Below are 27,323 nucleotides of genomic sequence, written 5' to 3' on the forward strand. Positions count from 1 at the left end.
TACATTAATCTATAGTTGGGCAGCATCATCTAACACAAAGTCTCATGAATACCACAGTGAAAGTGAAAAACAGAATGGTTATATGGGTGCTTGAAGTGCATAGATGCCACACCACTGTGAAGTTGGAAATTGTAAGTGGAATCATCGTACATCTGGAATCATCTGTATTTTACTCTGTAAAATAAATACGAAGAAAATAAGTAAAAATAATTTTTCAATTCTCAGTTATACAGTATTTTCTTCACATCATGTTCCTTTTTTGCTTGGTCTGGGTAAATAAATATGGCTTGCTGGTCCCCTAATTTACATCCAATCCTATGAAAATAATGCCGTAGGCAACCTGTCTCTCTATTCTTGGATCAAATAAACCTAAACTCTGAGACTTGATGTTGAGGAAATCCTAAATGTAAACAAAACACTTTGATCACTTGCCCAGTGTCTCTCATTTCAACCCCAAGTCTACAGGTCTTTTCCTAGTCTTCTACTTGAATCTGTCTTTCTTAGGAAAATGAATTAATGGATGAATTAATTATATCAAAGATACATTTGATCATTTTTTTCTCGTGGTTAATAAGGGTAGTAATCCAAGGAAATGGAGAGGAGGTAGGTAGCTGTGGATCCAGGAACCAATGAATCACACACACACACCATCCTGGCTCCACATTAAGCAAGAGCCTTTTGAAAGAAGGAGGGAAATACTTATATATGCGATGATGAATAATCTATAACATCAGAAGCATTATTGAGCTCTTTATCTGTGCGTGACATAAAAGACCTGATTTACCACTAGCAAATCACTAAGTCCTTAAGTGGTGAAATTAAAAAGCTCCCTAGCCATTAGTTCATTTCCTTTTATTAATAAAGACATTATAACCCATTAACTGACTAGCTTAAGGTCACAGAGCAAGTTATAGCGAATCTGGGACAAAGTACAGATTCTTTTCCAGGTCAGGAGTTGTTCCATTATACAGCAAGATGCTTACTGAACCCCTTTCAGCCCCAAAGCCTCTTAGGGACTTTCATGTCCCTAATTTGGGGATTACAGAATCATTTGTATAACTTTAGAATCCAGTGGAATTTGGCTTTATTGCCCCAAATGTATAATAAGTTACTATTCCAATACCTCATTTGATTTTTTTGTCAAATAGCCTTCCATACTATGTAAATAAGTATGACAAGGTTCCCACTATGGATTCCAAATTATTTTAGGGTTTTCGAAAATGTCACAGATTTTATCTTTTTATTTTTCTTATTCTTAAGCTTTTTGTGATTCCATTCAACACATCCTGCTAAGACATGCCACTACTCCTGAAAATTACTGTGGTTTTGTAACACAAAATGACTTCAAATGAGTATGGAGTATGTATATATATGGGAATGGCCCTCACTCCACACTGCATTAGAAGATCTTTCTTTAAAACAAAGTTCAAGGCCAGGTGCAGTGGCTCACGCCTCCCAGCACTTTGGGAGGCCAAGGCAGGCAAATCATCTGATGTCGGGAGTTCAAGACCAGCCTGACCAATGTGGAGAAGGCTCATCTCTACTAAAAATACAAAATTACCCAGGCGTAGTGGCGCATGCCTGTAATCCCAGCTACTCGGGAGGCCGAGGCAAGAGAATCGCTTGAACTGGGGAGGCAGAAGTTGCAGTGAGCCAAGATCCCGCTGTTGCACTCCAGCCTAGGCAACAAGAGCGAAACTCCATCTCAAAAAAGAAAGAAAGAAAGAAATTCAAATTTCTCATCAGGACAGATTTGGGGACAAGGGAAGAAGGCGGATGGAAGTGAGGTGAACAATGATGAAAGAGAAAGGCTGAGGCCAGCAGGGCAGAGCGAGCCTGTGCACTGCTAGAAGAACAAAGTCAGAGCCAGGCCCAGGAAATCTCTGATGCACACAACATCCATGTCAGTCTGGGACCAATCAGTAACCCTGCTTGTTTATCCCTCATCTCTCCCTTCCTGCTCCTTAATGAGGAGAGAAGCGATGAAAGGAAGGAGCAGAGCAAGCCAAGGAGGGGAAGTTTGGTTGGGCTCTGTCTTAATCCGCTGGGGCTGCTGAAACAAAATACCTTAAACCGGGCAATTCATAAACAACAGAAATATATTGCTCACAGTTCAGGAGGCTGAAAAGTCCAAGTTCAAGGTGCCAGGAGATTAAGTGTCTTGTGGGGGTTTCATAGATGGTGTTCTGCTGCTGCCTCCTCATATGGCAGCAGGGGCAAGGAAGCTCACTCAATTCTCTTTATAAGGGCACTAATCCCATTCACGAGGGTAGGGTCCTTGTGACTTAGTCACTTCCCAGAGGCCCCACCTCTTAATACTACCACATTGGGCATCAGCTTCCAACATTCAGACGATGGCAGGCTTCGTCACTAAGAATACAGGAGTGAGACTATGAGGGCCCAGAGGTTTCAGCAAGAAGCCAAGGAGCAAAGACACTCCCCACCGTGCCATGAAGCATTTCACAGAGTTACTACTAGATTCAGAAATCCCCTACCATAGCTGTGTTGGCTTTAGGGCTCCCGTGACAAAGGACCGCAAACTGGGTGGCTGAAGCCAACAGAAACTTATTCTCCCATGGTTCTGGAGGCCAGAAGCCTGACACCCAGGTGTTAGCAGGGCCATGTCGCCTCTGAAATCTGTAAGGGAGAGTGCCTCCTTGCCTCTCCCAGCTCCTGGGGTGGCCGTGGATCCTTGGCGTTCGCTGGCTCACAGCTGCAGCACTCCAGCCTCTGCCCGCATCTCCACAGCCACGTGCATGTGTCTCTTCTCTTCTTATAAGGACGCCAGGCACGTCAGACCAGGGTCCCACCTACCCCAGCAGGACCTCAATTAATTACATCTGTAACAGCCCTGTCTCCAAACAAGGTCACATCTGAGGTGCTGGGGGTCAGGACTTCAACACATATTTTTGGGGAGTACAACAGTAACCTTCTGTTCCTTTTTTCCATGGTGATTGTGCTTACAAGCCTTCAAACAGAAAATCCTGTGTAAAAGGAAGGACCCAGGAGATGACGTCTGTCTTGTCCATCAGGCTTGAAAGAAGAGAATCCCAGGTTCTCCCAGGAGCAAACAGTAGAGGCCGTGTTACGTGGCAGGAAAACACAAGCAAACTGATTTCCCCTCCTATGCTCTCAGCACAGCACAGAACACTTCTGTAACCAGATGTGCGGGTTTTTCCCCACACATCCATTGACACTCTCTACCGGGAGTTACCATCCACTGGTTAAGGGCCCAATCCCACAAAATGGCCCGCATGATGCCAATTGCAAGGCTGGGACTCCAGAACTTCCAACGGATCAGCTATAAATCAGGAGTTCCCATGACTCCCTCCTCGGGTTTGATTCATTTGCTAAAGCCTCTCATGGAACTCCGGGGAACACTTTACTTACATTTACCCGTTTACTATTCATATCAAGGATATTGTAAAGGACACAGATGAACGCCAGATGGAGAGATGCGCAGAGCAGGGCATGGGGAAGGGGCACAGAGCTTCCCTCCCTCCAGGCGCTCCCCCATGTCCACCAACCCAGAAGCTCTCCACACCCTGAAGTTCAGGAATTCTTATGGCAGCTTCATCACATACGTGTCATCGATTATTAACTCCATTTCCGGCCCCTCTTCTCTTCCCAGAGGGTGGGGTGGAGATGAAAGTTCCAAGCTTCTAATCCTCCTCCATGCAGAAGGCCACTAGGAGTGGCTCCATTAGAACAAAAGATGCTCCTGTCACCCAAGAAATTCCAGGGGTTAGGAGTTTTGTGTCAGGAACCCACATCAAAGACCAAATATCAGAACAAAAATGCACCTAGTACCCCTGTTGCTCAGGAAATTACAAGGGTTTTAGGAGGTCTGTGCCAGAAACTGGGGGCAGAGACCAATAGCTATTTCTTATTGTAGTACAATATCACAGTCCACCCCCTGGTCGCTGGCCACAGATCTCTTACAGCAACATGATATACAACTCGAAAGATACTGTCAGTTGACTAGAATCCCATTCATCCATTAATAGTTAGTCCAGTCCATCATCATATCTTATGGAAATAGCTCCCAAGGTGGGACTACTCAGATTTGCAGGCTTCCACCCCGTCCCATAGGGCTTCAAAAGCAGGAGTGGTCTCGGCAAACACATAGCCTTACCCTTTCACGCATCGGGGATAACTGAGCTAAGAGGCAATGATGTCTCTTGCTCTGAACCACTTTCAAAGTATTAATGTCATGTGAGACTTTTCTCATTGCAAGAGCCTTTTATTCACTCATTTACTCTCAGCTACGATTTCTCCTTCTCTTTGTTTAGACCCAAATGTTTCCACCCTTGGAAGGGAGACTTGGATCAGCCACTGTGCTGGTCTAGAATGCCGGCAGCATCACTGCTCGAGCAAGTGCCTCCCCCTCGGTCCACTCCGTTCAGACAGGGTACAGAACAGTGGGCTATATTTACCACCAAACAAGATAGCTTCATTCCGTGTTAGCCCCAATTTTGCCAGAGGGTGAAGATACAACCCGTCTGTAAGGCTGACCAAAAGGATGGAGAGGCAGACTCAGGGTCAGGTTTAGCAAGTTTATTTCAACCTGCCAGGCTGGCTGCCTCGCCACAGGCAGTGAAGGCAGCAGCCTGGCTTGCAGACTGTGGAAGTTATATAGGGGATTTGCAGGTAGCCATGTGCTATTCTAAGAAAAACCACCTTTTAGTTCTTAGGTGCTAACATTATGCTTAATTGGGTCACCATCCTGGGTTCGAGAGCCAAGTGCAACCACATCCTGAAACCCAGGTGCCCTGCTTAGAAGGCTTGAGGCCGTTTTTTGTTGTGAGCTCAGCTTAGCAGGGGAGAACGGGGAGGGGGTCTATGGGCTCGCCTTGCTGTGACCCTAACACCATCCCCATCAGGCCCTTGGGAATTCTGACACAAGGTTTAAAAACACGGTGACAGTTTCCTGCTTAGGAATCATCCCTGCTGCCAGCACTTATAATTGCAGCCCTGGTCCTATGACCCCTGCATCAGGTAGGGAGTAAAAAGTTAAAGTGATGCGGAGAGGGAAGGAAAAAAATTACTGCCATTATACCTGTGTACTTCCGCCTTGGCAAGAACTGCTTAGTCATACCAGCATCCTCCCACCCCTCTTTCCCAGCTCCACCGGAAAATGGAAGAAAACGCTGAGGGACACGCCTTTAGCCCCACTCATACTGAGTGTGCACTACACTCGTGAAGATGTGCAAGCCAGCCCTTCGTGTCTTCACTTCCCCGCATTTGGGAAAACCAATGTGTTAATTGCCCGTCCTACTTCTCTGTCAAATTATTACTCTGAGGAGGCTAGCTCTGCCCATTCCTGGAAATTATGGGCTGTACAGTGTGTTCTTTGGTCTAAAGAAATGTGACTGGGCCATCCAAATTGGTGCAGTATCTTCTGTTCTGGTTTTTGAATGGTACGGTGAGTATTTATATCTTCCACTGAGTAAGCAAAGCCCAGGCCAGAGTCAGTGTCTACACAGAATAGGTCTAGATTCAGCCCGTCTCTGCACTGCTGCAGTTACCCACTGATTTTGTGGACCCAGCTGGCCGCCTCAAAGGAGGACATAGGGATAACTGCTTGTTGACTCCAGTCACCTTTTGAATCTGGAAGGGAGTTCTGATGAGCATTGACTTGTTCTACTTTAATGTACCCCTCAGATTTCCACAGGGCTGTGCTCCATGGGGGAGTCCTTCTAGTAGCCACGTTTCCATGGCCCTTTTGCTGAGTGTATGGCCAGGCCACTGGTTGCGGCCTGAGAGTCAATAAAAACCCAAACAGGAGCTCCTAAAACCCTTCAAGTCTTCCATCACTGTTAGGTAACAGCATGCAATTCAGCTCACCAAGTTGATTTGTTTTAACCCACTTTGATCAAAGTAGCCCTTCCTACAGGACTGTGTCTGTTCACCCTGGAGCTGCCATCCACAAACCAAGAAACTCTTGGTCGGTCAGTTGACAGAGGTTGACAGGGCTCTGTCCAAGTGACAATGTAATCCAGCAGATCCTCACATAGCTCCAGATTCAGTCCTAGAGGAAAATGGGCTCCCTGCTCATGCGAATCTCCTCCTTGTATTCCCTAGGAAGCAAGATCCTGTATAAACCATTTCCATTTTATCACAGGACTCTTCTGGGCACTGCCATTCTCATTAGAGCATTTCTCTGCTATCACCCAAGACAGCAGGGGTGTTTCATGTTTTAAGATCATTTTATGTCCTTCAGTCATAAGAGTAGCTTCCACTAATGTCTGAGACCAAGTTAGTAAATGCCCTTAAATGAGAATTCTCCAGTCCAAAGTCCCAGTAGTTGTTGCTGGGAGGTGCTCACAGGCTTTGATGTAAGCTCCAGTGCACGCACCACACAGACCCGACACAGAGATAATCTGGCCCTACCAACGCTCCAGCTTTGATTCTCCCCTGTGGGCTCAGATGGTCTCCCACGTTCCCATTTAGCATGCCCAATTAATATTCCTTTACATGGGTAACTTGTATGTTTAGCAGGTGAATATCCCGGTCATAAAAAAGACAGTCCCACATGACTTAGCTTGCACACAAAGTATGTCAGCTGCTTCATCTGGGGTGCTCCACTTCACTCATGGGAGGAGACAACAGTCTCTCTTCTCAAGATAAATAAACCTTACAGTGACTGTAACAAGTCCACTAGGCAGGCTGTTCCCTTGAGAATAACCTGCTGAGTTTCTGATCACTTAGAGTCATCTGGGTTGTCAAGCTGTGGGTACTGCATCAACCCAAACACGCTCCTCCACTCCGCAGCATTCAAAACCACACACAGTTTCTGAATTCGTTGCTGTCATAATCCATTTTCACTAAAGGCCCCTCAGGAAGCTGATGATACTGATCTACAAAATGAACAGTCCCTTCACACTACACCTCCTGGTTTCACTAATCTGCTGCCTTGTCCCTCTCCCCACGTGGACTACCTTCTGGTGGCTGGAAATCTTAGAAATACTTTCTGTTGTTCCTACATAATTTTCCCCTTGAGAGTGGCTTTCAGGCCAGCGGCTAAAGCTCAGACCCACTGAAATCTGAGCTTGGTCCAGCATCAAGGTCTGACCCAACACCGTCTTTTAGTTTCATTTTAGCTGCTACGTATGACAATAACCAAGGAATTGAACATTTCACCCTAGTTTGCATTTCCTTACGCAGCCAGTGAACCAGCTCCCTGGGAGTTGGAGTCATCTTTCAGTTCCACTTCACTTCCAGTAACTGAGCACAGAACAACTGTGGCTCCAAACATGGGTGACCACGTGGCCACCAAGGAATCAACGTTTCCTCACCCCAACACTTTCATCATTTCTCTTCCCAAACCACATTTCCCAGAGCCAGGGTTCTTCTAGCAAATCCCACTTCATTGACACCAACTTGTATAGTAGGAAAAATGAGGCAGTAAAAAAGAAATAAAAGAAAGAATGAATGGATTTAGGAAGGTCTTTTGAAACTAATAAAGTAAGAAAGCCATTGAATGCTGACAGAGGACGCCACCAGAGGCACGAGGATCAGAAGGCCCGAGGTGGATCGTGGATAACGTCCTTCGTTGCAGTGGCTACGTTTGGGTAGCTTTAACTTTGCCACTCTTGTTTTCTCCATCTGCATTCACTTTTATTGATAAAAAAGTATTTTAAATAACAGAAAATGTACCATGTCACCCATAAATACTTCAGTATGATGTATTCTAATTAATTAGGCCTCCTTGTTTAAAGCATGACCACAATGACCAGACCTAATGAAATTACAAATAATTCTTTAATAACATTTAATATCTAGTCCACATTCAAATGGTCTGAAAGATCGTTTTCTTCACAGTTATATCCAAACTCCTTGGGTCTGGTTTGACACCTCGTTGGGTCTGGTTTGACATCTCCGAAGTCTCATGGATTCCTTGGAGAACCCAGGTCATTGGGAGAATGTCCTGAATCCTGCATTTATCCGATTGCTTCCTTTTATTGTCATTTAACTTGTGACTTTACCCCCAATACATCCTGTGAACTGACAGATTGAGAGGCTTGAGTGCATTCAGGTGTATGTTTTAGGTTGTGTGTTGTGTTCTGTAACCGGTTGCATTACAACAGGCAGCCCATAAAGTCAAGCTGCTCACTTTTAGTGATGGAGTCAGCCTGACCCCTCCAATATGAAATTTCTCATCAGTATTTTACTTAATAAACTTAATATCTATTGCAGATCAATGCTGAGACTCATTATTTAATGAGATTTAAAAAACATCATTATGAACTCATACTCATAGATTTTTAAAATATGTTTCATGTATTTCAATCCATTGCAGTTAATTTTTGGGGGTGGGGGGTAGTCTCATTTTCTATTGCCCAGGCTGGAGTGCAGTGGCACAATCTCAGCTCACTGCAACATCCACCTCTTGGGTTCAAGCAATTATCCTGCCTCAGCCTCCCGAGTAGCTGGGATTACAAGCATGTGCCACCATATCTGGCTAATTTTTTGTATTTATTTTTCAGTACAGATGTGGTTTCACCATGTTGGCCAGGCTGATTTCGAACTCCTGGCCTCAAGCAATCCACTTGCCTCAGCCTCCCAGAGTGCCGGTATTACACCACGCTCGGCCTGTTGCAGTTAATTTTTTGTTTGATGTCCAAATTCCCCCACTTCAGGTCAGTGGTAGCATCTTCAGATGGCCCTTGGTCCTGTCAACACAGCCAGTAGTCTCAGGTTTCTTGTTTCTTTCATTGCTATAATTTTTTCATTGCCCGACAGAATGTCCCAGGCTCCTAGTGCTGATTTCCTTCTTCTGATCTGAAATCAGCACTTTTTCCTAGATGACTCTCTCTTTTATCCACTTCACCCTGCTCCAGGCTGAATGAAGTCATTAAAAAATTAAAATGTAGTGAACTTTGCTCTCTAGCCAGATCACAACAGCTATACTTCCAGCGGTGAGCCACAGTTTTGCTGTGAATTAAAAGACCTGCTTCAGACACCTATTTTTTTTAATCAGTTTGGAATGAATTCATGTTAACATACTATGTTCCCTTGACTCCAGCACACGCACCTGTGTTGAATCCCCTTATCATCTGCGGTGGGAAGGTGGCATGCTCTGTTTTCCTTAATGCTCTGGATAAACAGTCTTAGGAAATAATCACCTGGTCAAGGAGGAAATTGGTTGCTAACCCAAACTTTTAAAAAATGAAAGCAGAGAATTATAGCAATGAAAATCTTAATGATTCTTCTCTTACCGTTCTCCAGGAGGCCTCTGTGGGATACGTAAAGGACATCCTCTCTGTCTCTACTGGATTCACTCTCTCTTTGAAGAAAGCAATGCAGTCAAGAAGTTGACACACTCCTGGGTTTCTGGAGAGAATAAATGCCCAAGAAAACTCAGACTGTATTTGGATATTAGTAAGAACTCTGCTTTGGCAAACAAACCAATGTGAAGGTCCAGGATTGCCAGACCCAAGAGTTCGGAGCAGTGAGGTACTGCGGCATGTTTTTCATTTTTTTTTTTTAAGGAATAGGGTCTCACTATGTTTCCCAGGCTGGTCTTGAACTCCTGGGCTCAAGCAATCCTCCCACATTGGCCTCCCAAAGCACTGGGATGATAAGCATGAGCCCCACACCTGGCACTGGCCCTGCAACATATCCTAGCTGCATGCTTAACCTCATGGAAGGGGAAGGAGAAAACAGCTTTTTCTCGCCCCTGGCTAGATGCATAACTGTGGCCCCTGCTAATGTGAGACAGATTAACAAAGGAAAATCATACACATTTATGCATGTTTTACAAGACACCAGAGCCTTCATAAGTGAAAGCCTAAATAAATAGGGAAATCTGAATATTTTTAAGCTTGGGTTGGTGACGAGTGGACAGTGTGGGGAAGTGTGATTGCACAAACAGGGTGTGATCTAATGCCAATAAACTGGGGGAAACTTAGCAAGGTGTGTTTGTTCAGACTCTTCTCTGTGTTCATGTGTCTTCAGAGATAAGGATGCTTCTTTCCTCCAGGTATCAGGAGGGCACGTCTCAAACTGAGGTCCTATGACTGATCTGCCTCAGGGGAGAGGAACGTGGAAGGTGAGAGATCTTTCTGCCTCTGCCATTTTCTCAAATGCCAAGGTTCTGAATTTTGGGGTGGCGTGTCCTAAACCCCATCGCTAACCTGGAAGCCTAGGGTCAAACCAAATATTTGCACTTAATTTTACATAGAGTAATAACACAGCCTTTAAAAATAAATATCTGACAGGAAAAAAACTTAGTACTTAACTGTCTGGGTCTTTTACAAAATGATTCCCCAGAGCTCTTCAAAATTACACCCATGAAGTCCACTGGGTGGTCTCTGTGGTTTTGTGTTAGGCTCATGCTTTGTCTTTTAGAGAACAGAGCCTAGTCCTTTTACGATTCTAGAGCTGCAGGTTTGGTGTCAAGACTGGGAGTATAAAAGAAAAGTAGAGAGGGAACCACAGGAGGGGCGAGTGAGCCACCCTCATGCTCCTCCTCCCCCGACGATGCCTCCTCCTCTCATCACCAGGAGAATTCCAGTTTCCTGGCTCAGAGGAAATCAGCACAGAGCTATCACTTTGTAGGGAAAATAGAACCGATAAAGATAAATGAATAAAATCAGAAATACACTGATGAATAAGGCCCAAGGAGAGTTCTGGTCAGCCCTCCTGGAAGCCGTGCTCGGCAGGATGGTGATAGAAGTGGTTTTGCATTGCCTTCTGCACACTGGACTCACTGAGGATGTTAGCCCAGCCCTGCATGAGGAGATAACCGCTGGCTCTACGGTGCACCCGGGAAACCCACCCAAGTGACATGCCAGGCCCCAGACTCCTCTCCTGGAGGCAAGAGATAAATCAAAACAGAGCTCAGGGTTGCCCCTGGTGGTGGTGAGAAAAGCATGTCCTCTACGTGGGGAGCTGGGGACATTCATTCTGAAAAGACAAGAGTCAGAGTTAAACATAAACGTTAGCTTCAAATATCCGAAGTTCTGTGTAGGAAAGTTTTAACTTAAGCTACCTGACCCCAAAAGGGAAAATACTGTCCAAATGTGTGAAAAGTTCTAGAAGATGAATCCTGTTGCACTACGAGGATGATCTTTCCAGCAATCTGTGAGGTCCAACAGCAGCCTGGATTCAGCCAATACTGAAAGCATTTCGGTGCAACTACTTGGGACGGGTATTGAGGAATCGAAGGGTCAGATGGGACTGCCTGCTGTCCTCTAAGCTGCCTTCCGTCTAGGAGACTCTGAGATCCGCAAGTTTGAGTCAAGGCCAATCACCTGCTGCTGTTCCTGGCCAGAAGCCCTACACCCAGCCCACCCTGCAATGACGCAAGTGGGTGACATGGAGTTAAGGAAGAAGACCAAGGCATGTGATGGATGGATGGGGCACACAGTGAAGAAAACAAGGGAGGAATAGAGGGCGAAAGTGTCTCTGTGAATGACTTCCAACTGCTGAAGCCACTGTGCTCAGTAATAGTCCTATGTGATCTCATCCATCAGCACTCTGACTTAGGGATAATGGCCTTTTTACAAGAGGCATCAGAGCTTGCCCAGGTGACATGGATACATTAGGGCCAGGCTGGACTACAGTCCGGGCTCTGCTGACCCTCCCCTGGTCCCACTGCTTTTCCCCCTTAGTGGCATAGAGGACAGATGGCACCCATCACTGTGAGGCAATCTATTTCAATCATTTTTGCCTCAGGTAGATGTCAACTTAGCCAGATGGGTTGCATCGACCTCAATAGACCAGATATTGATTACCAAATCAATAATCTTGCTTAGCAAATGACCCAAAAGTCTACGTTCCATTGCTGATGGGTCTCACTGCTTTTGCCCTATCATCCTTTAAGTACCTGATGCCTGGCTTGCCATGGGGTAGATAGGATTCATCCACTCTAACTTCCCACCCTAACTGTCCCCTTGTCCTCTTGTGCGGGGGGCCGAGAAAGTTAGTCTGGGCACAACTGGCCTTCCTCATTACTACACAGAGGATTGTACACTGGGGCAATATTTACTTACATTGCAGAGAAACCTGATAAGTGATTGAGAAATACTTCTGACATTAATTATGTTACCAGATTATATGGATTAAATGATCAGATTATACTCTAGTCATGCTTCTGAATATGTAAGCACCCCCATAAATGAAGTGACAATTTCCCAAACTGTAGGCTCTCTACCCCTCCTTTCTGTGGCTTCTTTCTCTGAGTTACCCACTGCCCGTGTGGCTTCACTGTAGGGGCAGTCACCTAATGGGATTGATTTTATGGCAGCTGTGCTGTGACTCGTTCATCCATGGAATAGTGTTGAGTGACAGTGTAAACGCATTGCTATAAGCAACCTGAGGTCTGAACTTCTTATCTGATTGTTCCCCCTAAGTAATTCATAGTGAATTTCAACATTGTTTCCCACTGACCAGCAGTGCTCTTCTGGCTCTTACCTAGTGCCCCTTGCTCATGACGTGAAGATCTGATGTATTGACATGGATCATATCAGTGAGTAAAACCCAAGGGCACATATGTGTCTGTAAATTTCTTGTAAGAGGCAGTTAGGAGCATCTCTGGGCCCCTGGAGTGGAGTAAAGTTTAACAACCTCTGTCACTTTTTAACTCTTTAACTCCCCCTCCTACAGCTCCTTGATGGGGAATCGGTGCAGACAGAGCAGCCTTGGCTTCCGGCTCAAGCACTCATGATGCTGGTTGCAACTGGGAAGTCCGTAAACAGATCTGAGCCCCCTTATTCAGCTCAGAGCCAACGGGACTGGCAGCGGCCCAGGGTGCCATGCAGCAGAGCACCTCTGTGTGCCCGACACAGCCGCAGTGGAAGTTAATGGATGTCATTGCTGGCGTCCTGCTTTTTTAAGAAAACAGGAAGCCTGCAGCTGCAGCAAGAAGAAAGACCCCTGCAGGTCACTCCTTTTAGACTATGTTATTACACCCACTGACTATTGGAAAATTGGGTTAACTTTCTGGTATTTAGTTTGCAGGTATGTCAGCAGGCCACCTTCTCTACTTGGCAGGGTCACAATGTAGTAAGAATCCTTTTGTCCACCGGGAAAAACAAATTTCCTGTTTGTCTTGCAACCAGCACCATCCTAAAGACATCCCTGACCTATGAGAGCAGAAAAGGGGTGATCCCTTTCCTCCTCCTCCTAAGGCTCACATCCAACAACCTATAACAGGACAGGTTAACAAGAGAAAAGCAGGACACATTTATTTGATCACAGTTTCACATGACACAGGAGCCTTCAGAATGAAGACCCAAAGATACAGGGAAAGCTGTGGACAGCAGCGTAGCACTGTGGTTGGACACAAAGGGTAGGAGCTCATGTTGATAGACTGGAGGAAAACTCAGGAAGGCCTGTCTGTTCAGATTCTTCCTGGCCTCTGTGTACAGTATCCTTTCCTCCAGGCATCAGGGGCAGGAGCCCTCTGGAATGCAGGTCTGGATTTCTTTACGACTCACTGTTATACAGAAAGGCAGCAGGAAAGTTACAGTGATTTCTAGGGTTTCTGGCTAGATTTTGTAAGATACATGGAGGACAGAAAGATACACAGCTTTGGGGAAAAAAAGAGTCTGATTCCTGTGAGCTGATCTGGGGAAGAAGGATTCTGACTTCTGTGGCTTGCCCCGGGGAAGAATGGCCGGTGAGAAACAGGAGGGCAGAAGGTCAGAGAGAGACTTCACTTCTGAGGCCTTCACAGTGGGGCATGGATTTCTTAGCCACAACAAACCCAGACAGAAAAATCCAGGACAAGAGGACAGTGGCTTGGATACACCTGCCAGCATTTACAAGTGACCTGTCTGCGACGTGAGCACTTCACTCTTTCCCTCCAGATGGGTTAAGGGGAAGGACCCTTCAGGGATGAAATGCAGGAATTCCAGATTGGAGCAAACACTTTGAAAACGCAGAGTTATAAAATCTGAACAGCATCAAAACAAGCAGCCCCAAAATACATCCTGACGGCTCTTGTTGTTGGTTGGAGAATGAGCCCAGTGGTCAGACTTGCAACCCACTTTGAATTTGGACCAGGGTTCTGACCCAGATCCTGATTCACATCGCCCTGGGCCTTGTGGCCAAACGCGCGTTTTCTCCTTAGCGCCTTGAAGGAAAGGCTGGGGGTGTGCGTGAGATAGGAGTATATTACGTTCCTGGCTGCTTGGGGCTCTTCGGGAAGATTACTGGGCTGTGATAGGGGCCAGCACTCGGATTCCCTGTGGTGGGACACAGAGGAAGGGTTGTTTGTGCTGCTGGCGTGGAGCACCGACAAGCCTGTGGAGAACCTGTTACAATAAACACGACAGGCATCCTGGGAGTGAGCTCAGGGCATTTGGGAACCGCTGGAGGGGTGCACCTTTGAAGTCAGCTGGACCAAGGAAAGGCCTGCCCCGAAGGCTGGTCACTTGCAGAGGTGAACTCCCCGCTTTGACTTCTGGCCAGGGTCTGTGCTGAGCTGGCTGCAGCCGCTCTCAGCCTCGCTCCGGGCAGCTGGGGCAGCCTCAGGCCCGCCTGCCTGCGGGATCATGCCCACCGTGGACGATGCCCTGGAGCATGCAGGGGAGTTTCACTTTTTCCAGAAGCAAATGTTTTTCCTCTTGGCGCTGCTCTCAGTTGCCTTCACGCCCATCTACGTGGGCATCGTCTTCCTGGGCTTCACCCCTGACCACCGCTGCCGGAGCCCCGGGGTGGCCGAGCTGAGCCTGCGCTGCAGCTGGAGCCCCGCAGAGGAGCTCAACTACACGGTGCCGGGCCCGGGACCCGCGGGCGAGGCCTCCCCAGGCCAGTGCAGGCGCTACGAGGTGGACTGGAACCAGAGTGCCCTCGGCTGCGTGGACCCCCTGGCCAGCCTCGCCACCAACAGGAGCCGCCTGCCCCTGGGCCCCTGCCGAGACGGCTGGGTGTACGAGACGCCTGGCTCCTCCATCGTCACCGAGGTAAGAGACTGAGCCCGGGGCTGGGATGGAGAGCAAAGCATGGAGCTTTTCTCTAGGAGGCAACCAGGGAAAGCCCGGCTCTCATAAACTCTGCCTGGACTTGCTTTTTGGCCTCCATGTATCTTACAAAATCCCAATTTCCAAATGAAAATATGCAGCTTCTCATTTGTCTGGAGAATGAGTGGATTAGTTAAAACGTCCTCAGATGCTGACAGTAATGACTCCAGTTACTGTGTGTCCCGGCAGTGAGAAACAGGCAAAAGCGTATCAGAACCCCTGGAAATGCTGCCGAGATAGGGAACCTGGTGGTTCCTCCTCTTTTTCTGGAAGCCTTACCTCCCCCTCTCTTCTTCCATCACACAGACGCCCACACCCACCTGAAACTGCGGAACCCACCTGAACTGTGCCTGACCGAATGATATGACGTGCTTTTCTCTCAATGTCTATTTTTTCTCTTAATTTCCACAAAGTGTTCATATAAGATCATTTGGGCTAGAGATCACGCTATGGCACTATTATTTTGTTAAAAACCACAGATGACATCAAAAGCTAGTTGTGAAGCCTCATTTCAATAAACGTAATTTTAAAAAGGTAAAAAATGGAGGCTTGCTTTTATTGCAAGCAAAGCAAAATAGGGGGATTAAATTATCCTGAAAATACTGAGCCAGTTGCCTAGTTTAATTTAAAACGACTCCTTGGATAATGGGAAGATATTCTGTATGAGCAGACAGGTAGATAGAACCTAATTTGAAGGATCTAAAGTGGTCAGATAGGATAGTTACAGGAAATGTGCAGCTCATACTCTCCGAGGCTCTCTCACATGGCTAATCTCATCCTGTCCTACAGAGATGAGGAAATTGAGGCCCTAAGCAGAGAAGAGTTTTTTCCCCAGGCCACACGGGAAGTGACTTAGCAGAGTTAACCCTAGAGTTTGGAGGGCCTGACCCAGTCCAGCACCTGCCCCACCTGATCACCTCCTCTTATTCCAAATGAGAGGAAATGCAGCGGCCTTCAGCAGATGCTCCTAACCCCCTTTTATTAAACAGACAGCAGGGAGATGCTAAATGGCTCAGCCTCCTGGTGCCTGCATTGTGTCATGTCCACACACCTATCTGCCTGTGCATTGACATTAGAAAGGAAAAAAATACATTTGTGTATAAGTGGAGTAATTACCCAATTTCAGCTGATTTAACCAATGCTATAGTTTTATCTTAATGACAAATTGCCAGATGGAAGGGCAGGGCTTTTGGTTGTGTAAGAAAAATCGAGGCCGGGCACAGTGGCTCACAACTATAATGCCAACATTTTGGGAGGCTGAAGTGGGAGAATCATTTGAGCCCAGGAGATCAAGGCTGCAGTGAGCCATGACTGCCACTGCACTCCAGCCTGTGTGACAGAGCAAGACCCAGTCTCACCAAAAAAGAGAGAGAGAGAGGAAGAAGAAGAAGAAGGAGGAGGAGGAAGAGGAGATGGAGAAGGAGGAGGAGGAGAAGGAGAAGGAGGATGAGGAGGAGGAGGAGGAGGAGACGGAGAAGGAGGATGAGGAGGAGGAGGAGAAGGAGGAGGAGGAGATTGACATGATCAATAAACAGTGGCTTATTGCCACTTAACTACACAGTTCTACTCAAGGAATATTTAATGAGTACCCCAGCTGAGTTGTCTCCAACAGGATTCTAACAGGATTTCATTTCCTTTCTCTCCCAACTTGGAACACATCTCCCCTGCTGGCAGTTTAACCTGGTGTGTGCCAACTCCTGGATGTTGGACCTATTCCAGTCATCTGTGAACGTAGGATTCTTTATCGGCTCTGTGGGTATCGGCTACATAGCAGACAGGTAGGTTGAACCACCTGTGGTGGAATTTAAATAATCCCAAAGGTTTGGAGAACCCTTGGATGCACCTGCCCCTGCTTGAATACCATCCTTTCCCAAGCACACAGACCACAATCTCCTGGCCTTTGTGTCGGTGTTTTTACAATCTTAGATTTCTTCTGCTGCTTGGATAATCATGACTATTGTCTTTATTTTCAAACTCTCCAGGGTTACAGACAGTTGTTTCAACATTATACAGCAAGTCTTCCACATGGGCTATGCAGAAGCTTAAAGTCGGAAGGGAGAGTAATAGATGATCTCATCCCTTTTGTAATTCCCAATTCATTTTTTGGCCTCATTGCCCTCCACCTGCCCATCAGCCTTCAGGGCCTCTGAGCTCAATCCTATCCTCTGCTTGTCTCGCATATGCTGGGAGCCCCCAGCACCAGGCCCAGTGTAGAATCTCCCTATTACCTGTGGGATTGCAAGATTCCCGAATTAGGTCCCTGGGGCAAGATGTGACTATATGTGTGGAACCCACAACTTGACGAAAGAGAAAGAGGGTCTGTCTACAATGAGAGAGGTAAATGTCCGCCCCTACAATGTCAGTGTCCCTGGAGAGATGACGAAAGGCCTCTCTGATGAGTCTGTGTCTTCAGCAAGCTAGTAGTCAGTGTTCATACAAATGAAGCTATTGCTATATCTTACTTATCCAGCATTTTGAAATCCCACACTCACTGTGTTGCAAGTTCCTTATAACACGCAGCTTTGCTCTCTTGATTACCAATGAGACACTTTTAGGATCCTCAAAAGGAAAAGGAACCAAAAAGTTTGCTTCGTAGTTGATAAGCACTTTAGCTAACGTGACCATCAGGGCTAATTATTTAATATTCATAACACTGTTTAATGAGTGTTTTCCATGGCCGGACACTGTGCTCAACATTTTGGGCAATAGTGTTCCCCTTAATCAGTAGTCACCTAGTGAGCTAATGATGCAAAACTATATATCATTATATGTAACACACAAACATACAATTATTATCTAGATAGAAATATATACTTATATACTTACATGTAAAATATTAATATATAACTGAAATAAATAGTAAAGTAAATGCATTTTTATGCTTGTTGCCCTCCCATGCCATCCCCAACTATATCTGTGACATAATCCAAACCTGTGAGTTTAATGTTAAATGCAAGTAGAATATTTTATCTGATTGTATTATATTGTTAGGCAGAACTAAAACTTGCAAATGTGTTAAAGATTAAAAGTGATGGCTTAATATATCACATCCCCAAGGCATATGCACGTCACAGGGGCCTAGAGCCCTCCTGGCAGCAGGAGGGAAGAGGGGTAAAGGTGGAGGTGCAGGCCACATGCCTCTCATCCCTCTCCTGCGGTTATTACTGTCTCCTCAGCTGCCCTGGCAAGGCTCTTCCTGGGGCTTTCTGCGGGAGGCTTGCAAGGTGAAAGGGAAGGTCATTTGTTTTTATATTTTGTTGCAGCAGAATTGAGGATGATTCTTTAGAGATGACCAATTAAGTCAGGAGAGACACATTAACAAGGGGAGGTCTGGAGTCCACCTCACACCCCTGGGCAGCCTGGCCCTGCAGGCGTTCACTCTTTCCACACTCCCTCCGCCACCATCATGTGGAGATGCTAACACTCACTCCCTCACTCCCTGGCAGTCTGGGAGTAGATGGATGACTCAATCTTTAACCCTTGCACAGTGGGTTAAGAAATTAGTTAATTATTCACATCCCACTCAACAAGTAGCAGATCGGTTATAAATCCCCACTGACAGTGCATTCCTGAGTTATAAGCCCTAGTCAATTATCTGCCTACTTAAATGATCTCATTATTTTGTTACTGTTGCTGAAATCCCCTCTGTCAAGGGAAGTACTCATTATTTTTCCCCAAAGGCTTTCTCCATGCCTCAACTTCTTTTTCTATACCATCTGAAGCTTGGCTGGTCATTGCCCTTCTTTTGTTCTGTGCCTTCGTGCAGGAGTAAGAAGTGTGGCCTAAAGAAATGAGAAAGCAATTTGTTTTTTGTATAGTTAATGCCTACAATTTTCAGATTTTATACAATGGGACAAGAATGTCATGGATACCCATTGTATTCACAGATTAAACTCACATTAAATAAAACGCATTGTCCTCCATGAATAATTTTTAAAATATGGCCTAACAAGCTGATCAGGTAGGTATCCGTTATAAAGCAAAAACAAACAAACAAAAACAAACAGAAAGGCATTGTGAAAAGATTGTAAATAAGATTAAGAATGGACATAAGAATATACCCATAACTTCCTAATGAATGACTTTGAATATGACATAAGACAAAACAAAGCAATTCCTTACCAATTCCAGGGTTTTTTTACTCTAATGAGCAGTAACTATAAGTGCTGTGGTATTTATTTTATTTTATTTTATTTTTTAGACAGAGCTTCACTCTGTTGCCCTGGCTGGAGTGCAGTGGTGCAATCTCAGCTCACTGTAACCTCCGCCTCCTTGGTTCAAGCGAGTCTCCTGTCTCAGCCTCCCGAATAGCTGGGATTACAGGTGCCGGCTACAATGCCCAGCTAATTTTTGTATTTTTAGTAGAGGCAGGGTTTCACCATGTTGGCCAGGCTGGTCTTGACCTCCTGACCTCAGGTGATCTGCCTGCCTTAGACTCCCAAAGTTCTGGGATTACAGGCATGAGCCACCACACCTGGTCATAAGTGCTGCATTTAGTGTGCCATGCTTGTAAATGTTTAACAACTGGTTCTCTGGGAGGGAAAGCCCCAGTTTATAGTGCTTGCTGATATCTCTGGTGTAAATATACCCACTGTGGTCCACTTCAAGCTACATAAATGACATCGTGGGACACAGAGTTGGTCAGAACTGTGCATCATTTCACAGCATTTCCACCATGCAGATAGAGTAGATGTAAATAACCTCACAAGCATAGATGACCAAATATAGTAAAATCATTGGAAAGTGATTTTTTGCATATTACATTTGTTTTCAATAAAATTTAATTGTAAATGTATAAATTTAATTTTTAATGATGGTTGTGCTAACAATTAGTTTGCAAATTTTCTGTAAGTCACTCTCAAGAGCCAGCACCCTACTTTTATATGTCATGATGGAACTTAATCAAAGTGAGCTAGGAGGAGGGACTTGACTCTGAAGGCAGGGCTTGGACACTGGACCAAATTGAGGACTAGTTAAAACTGGTCCCAGGTGGGAGCAGCTTTCCATAAGACATACCCACCAGTGTGCCATGTCAGTTTGCTATTGCCATGACAAGGCAATCATCACCCCTTTTAATGGCAATGACTCTACAACCCAGAAGTTACCATCCTTTTCCTAGAAATTTCAGCATAAGCCACCCCTTAATTTGCCTGTGATTGAAAGTGGGTATAAATATGAATACAGAACAGCCTCCTCTGAGCTGCTCTTCCAGGCACACTGCCTCTGGGGTATCCCTGCTCCACAAGGAGCAGAGGTGCTGCTGCTATACATTGCAGCTTCAATAAAAATTGTTATTTAACGACACCAGCTTGCTCTTGAATTCTTTCCTGGGCAAAGCCAAGAACCCTCCTGGACTAAGCCCCAATTTTGGTGCCTGCCTGCCTTACATCAAAACCAGCGCTAAAGTCCCAGTCAAACTTACCCAACTATATGGGATCTTCCAAAACACGTTCACTACTGATTACTGTGTGCTAGTCAATTGATTGGGCATCCTCATTTGTTATATTTTATTTAGGATCACAAGAGCCTTTTAAAGTAGATTTCATTATCCATAGTTTACAATGGATGAAGAAACTTTAATTTCTTTGAAATTAAAGCACTGCTTCCCAAACGCTGAGGTGTATATAAATCTCCTGAGAATTTTGCTAAAATTCAGATTCTGATCCAGCAGGTCTGGGTGGGCCTGAGATTCTGTATTTCTAACCAGCTCCCAGGTGATGCTGCTCCCAAGCCCATGCTAATAGTCCTCAGCCACATTCTGAGTCACAAGTAGCTAAAAGACTTACCAAGCCAGCAGTACAGGGAGTCCACCCCCTCCTCTCCTGTTTCATCTGATTGTTTTTAATTTAACCATTTAAGTGGCCCTGCTGAGGGGTAGGAGGAGTCTCAAACCTCTATCCCAGATACCCCAAATTTATTCTAGTCATGCCTTATTATTGTTTTAAGTTCATCGTTTTCATATGTGGAACGTGTCCCCAGTGAAGTTTTTCCACATCATGGATTTGATTTTCTTGCTCTGAGTTTCAAATAATGAATACTCCCTCTCATCATATAGAAGATTTTGTCCATCTACATGGAGCACTACTGTGGTGTTCTATTACATGCCTGAAGCATCTTTGGAAGTTGAAGAAGTACCATTTGAGTAAATGTTTATAGATTATCAACTCTTTGAGGGTAAAGGAAGGGGTTTGGGTAGGAGAATATGGGAAGAAATGCTAAAACATTAAGTTGAGATGTGACTTTGGAAGGCTTTGAATTAGAGGCTGAGAGGTTGTATATTAGTAGTGGGGAGCCATTGACTGAGAATTAAGAAATTACATGGTTACCTAGGTGATGGGTTGATAGGTACAGCAAACCACCATGGCACAAATTTACCTATAAAAAGAACTTTCACATCCTGCACATGTACCCCAGCACTAAAAATAAAAATTTTTTAAAAATTACATGGTCAAAACAGAATTTTAAGACTTAAGAAATTTACTAGTTAATGCTAATTACCAACGTGACTGCTTAACCTTTAAATTTCATATTTAAAATATTACTATTCCAAAATAATTGTTAGTAATGTGGGTTATTTTGAAATGTTTAGTATTTGACATGTTCACTAGAATATAGTTGCATAATAGTAAAAGCATCAATTAAACAATGTTTATCCAATGGGCAATCATAATAACAGAAAGCCGTCCTTCCAATTGAAGTGGAAAAACATTAAATAAACATTGTTTTCTATGAAGAATTTTTTTTTATGTATCCACCAATAGTGGATTAGGATATCTTTTACAACAAAACCAGGACATGATGAAAATAATAGTGTTGGGCCCCAAGTCAACTCTCTGAGCTGAGGCAGCTTTGCAAACAGAAGGAAGAAAGGAAGGAAGAAGTCAGAGGTGGGTATGTGCCAAGCTCCTTACCTGTAATATCTCACTTAATCCTCTTTTCAGCTGAGTCAGATGGGTATTTTCCAGATGAAGACATTGAATATGGTTGAATAGCTTGCGCAACATCATAGTAAGTAGTAAGGTCATGATTAAACCCAGGTTACCAATTGTTTTCCTCTATTCCATGTACTGAGATGACTTCCCAAATCCCTAAACTGATAAAACCTAAGTCTCTCAAATCTGATGTGTGGAAGCTCTCTCCCCAGGGTGCTCCAAACAGACACTCCATAGGACAGTAACATGTGTGGTACCAAAGACAATTTTCACAAAGTTTACAAGCGATGTCGAAAAAGGAAGGGGGTATATACTGAACACTGAATTTTGTTTTCAAAGTGAAAACATTCTTGGGTGAATAAATTGGTTGAAACTGTTAGTGCAAAGGTTGCAACTCACATGGCGATGTAAGACCTAGATAGGACCATAGGGTATTCAGCACTGGGTGGCCTGGAAGAATTATTCCCTCCCTGAACACCTGCCACAGTGTGGGACTGAGAAGGTACTTGAACTCATGGGTGAATGGGGCTTATCATGCTGAAAACTGACACAGAATGTGCTGGTGAAAAGTGCTACATGAACCTGGAGTCACAGATTCCGTTTGTAGCTATCAGTCTGTGCCTCCCGGATTTACAAAATTTAACGTTAACCTCTAATTTTGTTTATATTTCCATAACTTCCATGCATTTTCTACAATCTCCACAAATCAAAATGAACTCGATTCCCTCTCTTTGTTTTTCTCCCTGCAGGTTTGGCCGTAAGCTCTGCTTCCTAACTACAATCCTCATAAATGCTGCATCTGGAGTTCTCATGGCCATTTCCCCAACCTATACATGGATGTTAATTTTTCGCTTAATCCAAGGACTGGTCAGCAAAGCAGGCTGGTTAATAGGCTTCATCCTGAGTAAGAATGCTTGTGCTAGCAGTTGTGAGAACAGAGGAACCTCACTGCCAAAATAGAGTCAGGTGGGGGGTGGCATCCAGAAAATGGGACCCAGCTTCAAGACAACATTGAGAGATTTTTTCTTTCTATATCACAAGAATTTCTAAAAGCATATCAACCACTCAGCATTCCACCTCATAAAGAAAAAAAGTGAAGGCAGAAACAAGTATGACATAATGCCATCCAGATTCTTACATAATTTTTTTGGAATTTTTGTTTTCTGTACACTGAAGTATTGTGTAGAAAGAAAATCTATTGCACCAGATCTATTCATAAAGAAGATTCAGTGATGAGAAATATAGTAGATTTATAAAGGACTTTAATACTTTGCAAAAATCTATTCTAGTAACTCCAGTTATCTTCAACTTACATATAAGGAAACTGAAAACACAAGTACTGTAGTCACCCTAGGTTACTCACCCAGCCATTTTTAGAACCAGGAATATAACTTACATCCTTTTCATTAGTAGCCAGAGTTATAGTTAAGTTCCATATACTATAAGACAATATTTGATTTCTAACAGCAAAGCATCTTTATAGCTATATTCTCACTATGACTGATGCCAATGGGTTGAACCACCAGCTTGTAAAATACTCCAGCATGTAAAACCAGTTTTTGCAAGCCAGCACTATCTCACTCCAGCCCTCTGCTAAGTTACCAAGCCATTTATACAAATAAACAGGATTGCGAGATAAATCTTAACCCCATGTAAGAGGACAAGTTATACTCAGGTGTTCATTTATGTAAAAATCATCTACAGTCTAAATTTAATGTTTGATTCATTTGTTCAGGTCTTGAGTTACTACTCTAGGTCAAAATCTTGCATATATCTGAAATACAATTGCATCATGGAAATTATAAATGAAATGTGTTTGCTTATATTGGCAGGCCTTTCATCCCATCTACAATGGAACTAAAAGATTTATTAATTAATAAAACAGCAATAGTTATAACAAAGTAAAAACCAAAAAAAAATCTAAAAATATTCAGAGAGCTGTATAGAATATTCTAGAATGTGTCTATATTTTTGAGGTTGGCGTCCTAGTTTCCTGATAGTTGGACAACCAACTCATTATTGTATTGAATTGCATTGACCATTTGAATTCTCTCTGCAGTTACAGAATTTGTTGGGCTGAGGTATCGGAGAACAGTGGGGATTTTTTACCAAGCTGCCTTTACGGTTGGGCTCCTGGTGCTGGCTGGGGTGGCTTACGCACTTCCTCACTGGAGGTGGTTGCAGTTCACAGTTACTCTGCCCAACTTCTGCTTCTTGCTCTATTACTGGTAAGTCCATTTGGAACAAAAATGAAAGAAATCAAAGTATTTTATTTTGCTAAAAAGGCTACCGTTCTTAATGCACACTATCCTTCTGATTCTGAGATTGCTTTCATTCTCCAGGCTCATTTCACAAAGAGCCCAAGTCCATGTTTCAGGGATAAAAATCACAAGCTTCACCTGTCTCTCCCTCTGTAAATCAAATGTCCTTTCTCTTTGGGTTTGAAGTTTTTATGACCTGGATCTTACAATTCCACATTATTTATTTGGTGTTTAAATTAGCTTCTAGTCACTGTGGTACAATTTGGACTGTAGGCCCTTTGAAGAGACTGAAAATATCACTATTACTATTCTCTCCCTCCCCCAGGGAAAACTTTAGGGTTGAGAAAGCAGAACATGGCACTTGTGTCACCATTTCCCAATACTTGTGCCCAAGGCAGACATCCCCAATTAATTACAGTGTTCTTCATCCCAGATAAGGCCAACATGACACTCCAGACAGACCATACCAATCAATCATAGTTACCAAATATGTTTGTCATCCCTGCCCAAGGGAAACACTTGGAAAATACCAGAAACTATTAGAAACCCCTAATGTGAGATTATCTGAAATAAAACGAAGGGGATACTGGATTATCAGACCAAATCTCTCTCCATGCAACAAACCCACTTATTTAGCTCCCCCTGGATTTAGCCACTTGTTCTTCCAATGGCTGTCTTCTCTAAGAATTAAACATCTCAATCCTTTCCAGGATGCCTGTTTCTTATCCAAAAGCCAGTAAAACTCCGTGTCTTAGCAACTCAGGCTGCTGTGACAAAAATACCATGGACTGGGTACTTACAAATATATTTCCCATGGTTCTGGAGGCTGGGAAGTCTAAGATCCAGGTGCTGGAGAATTTGTTCCTGATGGGAGCCCACTTCCTTGCTTGCATAGGTCCCACTCGTGGGCCCTCACATGGCAGAGAGAGAGATAACATTCTAGTCTCTATCCCCCTTATAGGGACATCTGGGGTCCCCACCCTCCAGATCTCATCTAAACTTAATTACCTCCCAAAGGCCCCAACTCCAAATTGCACACTGGGGGTGAGGGCATCAGTGCATGAACTTGAGGGGGGACAGAGACATTCAGTCCATTACACTCTGAGAGTGGCCCTTCCTGCTCTCTCCATTATACTTCCACAAAAACATCCATTTCAGATTCCTTTTAAACCCTGCCTCTCAGAGCAACTTCTCTACCAGAGTGATGATCCCAACTGAGGCGTTCCTACATTCACACCGTAACTGCCACAGCAGCCCTAACACCTCCTTTCTCAGCTTCTCCTCCTCCCATTCACCCTGAACTCATTCACCTTGAACCCAGCTGCCCAGTGTCCCCTCCAGAGTCAGAGTCAACGGTTTTAGTCTTGCTCAAAAACTTGCAAGAGCTCCCCAAGCCCTGCTACATCAAGCTCAAACTATGCAATCTGTCTTTTAAGTTCTCTTCCCATCTGACCAAACGCTTATCTCATTCCTTTGGGAAACTGAGCATAACACATATACATACTTGCTCCCGCCCCCGCAATGGTTTGCATACTCCAGTGTCCAGTCCTTGACCCCTCTGCCAGTTCTCAGTCCTTTGCAAAGCCCAGGGCCACCCAGACAGACTTGCCTCTCCTCCTTGCAACAGGAGTTGGATGTGCAGCTGCACCCTGCTTTGCAGCTTGCTTCCTGTGTTTCTGCTTCCTGTGTTTCAGCTTCCTGTGTTTCTGCTTAGAAATCCCTGAAGAGGGAACCTGAAGAATTCCTGGACAACGCTGACTACAAGTCAGCATTTGAGGGAGGGAAGAACCACGTATCACCCTACATGATGCTGTTTTCTTTGTAGATCCAACTGTGTTAAGATCCTCAAAGAAATCTGATTATAAAAAATTGAGGGAAGGGGTAAGGAAGATTCCTTAAGATTTGCCCTCCACTCACCTTGTACCCTAGGTGCATACCTGAGTCTCCCAGGTGGCTGATCTCCCAGAACAAGAATGCTAAAGCCATGAAAGTCATTAAGCACATCGCAAAGAAAAATGGAAAATCTCTACCTCCCTCCCTTCAGGTGAGCCAGGGCCTTAAGATAAAATCAGGGAACAGGAAAAAGGGAGGGTCTGGGAAGACTCATGCATGCCAGTGATCTCAGCTGGGAGCCGTGGAAGACCCACCCCCTTGCATTTTGGTTTATCTGTAGTGGAATGCAACAGAGTATTTTATGTACTAAGATTTGTGGTTTCATGGGCGAACATTTCAAATAGGTGGAAAACATCAAACTAAAAGGGAACCAGAAACCATTTAAAGGTCAAATGAGGAGCTTCTGTCTCACAAGATGCCTTCACCAGCCTCCTATGCCCAGGTGCCCATCACTCCCATCATCTGCATATTAACCATCCTCAGGTCAGATTCGTAGATGAGTAAAGCAGTTCTTTAAACACACATGATTCCTTAGAATTTTGTACACCTTGGATAGAAAGAGTCCCAAAAGGTTTTTTTGTTTGTTTTTTGAGATGAAGTCTTGCTCTGCTGCCCAGGCTGGAGTGCAGTGGCACCATCTCACCTCACCGCAATCTCCACTTCCCTGGTTCAAGCAACTCTTCTGTCTCAGCCTCCCTAGTAGCTGGAATTACAGATGCATGCCACCATGCCCAGCTAATTTTTGTATTTTTAGTAGAGACAGGTTTTCACCATGTTTGCTAGGCTGGTCTCGAACTCCTGACCTCAGATGATCTGCCCACCTCAGCCTCCCAAAGTGCTGAGATTAGAGGCATGAGCTACTGCACCCAGTTCAAAAGCTTTTAAGCAATCCCCTGCCTTCTTAAATAGAATCCAGTCAGAGAAGTGTTCATTATCTATGTTTAGTGTTTGCCTTTAGTAGATCCCACTACATTGACCTCAAACCTTTTCTTTCCACAGAGGCTAAAAAAGAGATTAAGCTTATTAGAAAATAGACTGGATGCGATGGCTCATTCCTGTAATCCCAGCACTTTGGGAGGCAGAGGCAGGCAGATCACCTGAGGTTGAGAGCTAGAGACCAGCCTGGCCAACATGGCGAAACCCCATCTCTACTAAAAATATAAAAATTGGTAGGGTACAGTGGCTCATGCCTGTAATCCCAGCACTTTGGGAGGCCAAGGCAGACAGATCACAAGGTCGGGAGTTCAAGACCAGCTTGGCCAACG

The 27,323-nt window shown here is 44.6% G+C and overlaps 1 protein-coding gene across 1 annotated transcript in view; it reads left to right on the forward strand.

Annotated features, from left to right (window-relative positions):
* The first annotated feature begins 14,420 nt into the window (after positions 1–14,420).
* SLC22A2 (solute carrier family 22 member 2) overlaps positions 14,421–27,323 on the forward strand; it is a 43,284-nt gene continuing 30,381 nt past the window's right edge. Inside the window, exons 1-5 of the mRNA XM_064360480.1 lie at positions 14,421–14,915; positions 16,647–16,750; positions 22,654–22,808; positions 23,964–24,132; positions 26,095–26,209. Of these exons, the coding sequence (XP_064216550.1) occupies positions 14,505–14,915; positions 16,647–16,750; positions 22,654–22,808; positions 23,964–24,132; positions 26,095–26,209 (954 nt within the window). The 5' untranslated portion in view covers positions 14,421–14,504. The remainder of the gene's footprint in view (positions 14,916–16,646; positions 16,751–22,653; positions 22,809–23,963; positions 24,133–26,094; positions 26,210–27,323) is intronic.

This window comes from Aotus nancymaae, unplaced genomic scaffold (genome assembly GCF_030222135.1).
Source record: "Aotus nancymaae isolate 86718 unplaced genomic scaffold, 86718_ANA_hifiasm-v0.15.2.pri h1tg000040l, whole genome shotgun sequence".
Classification (NCBI taxonomy): Eukaryota; Metazoa; Chordata; class Mammalia; order Primates; family Aotidae; genus Aotus; species Aotus nancymaae.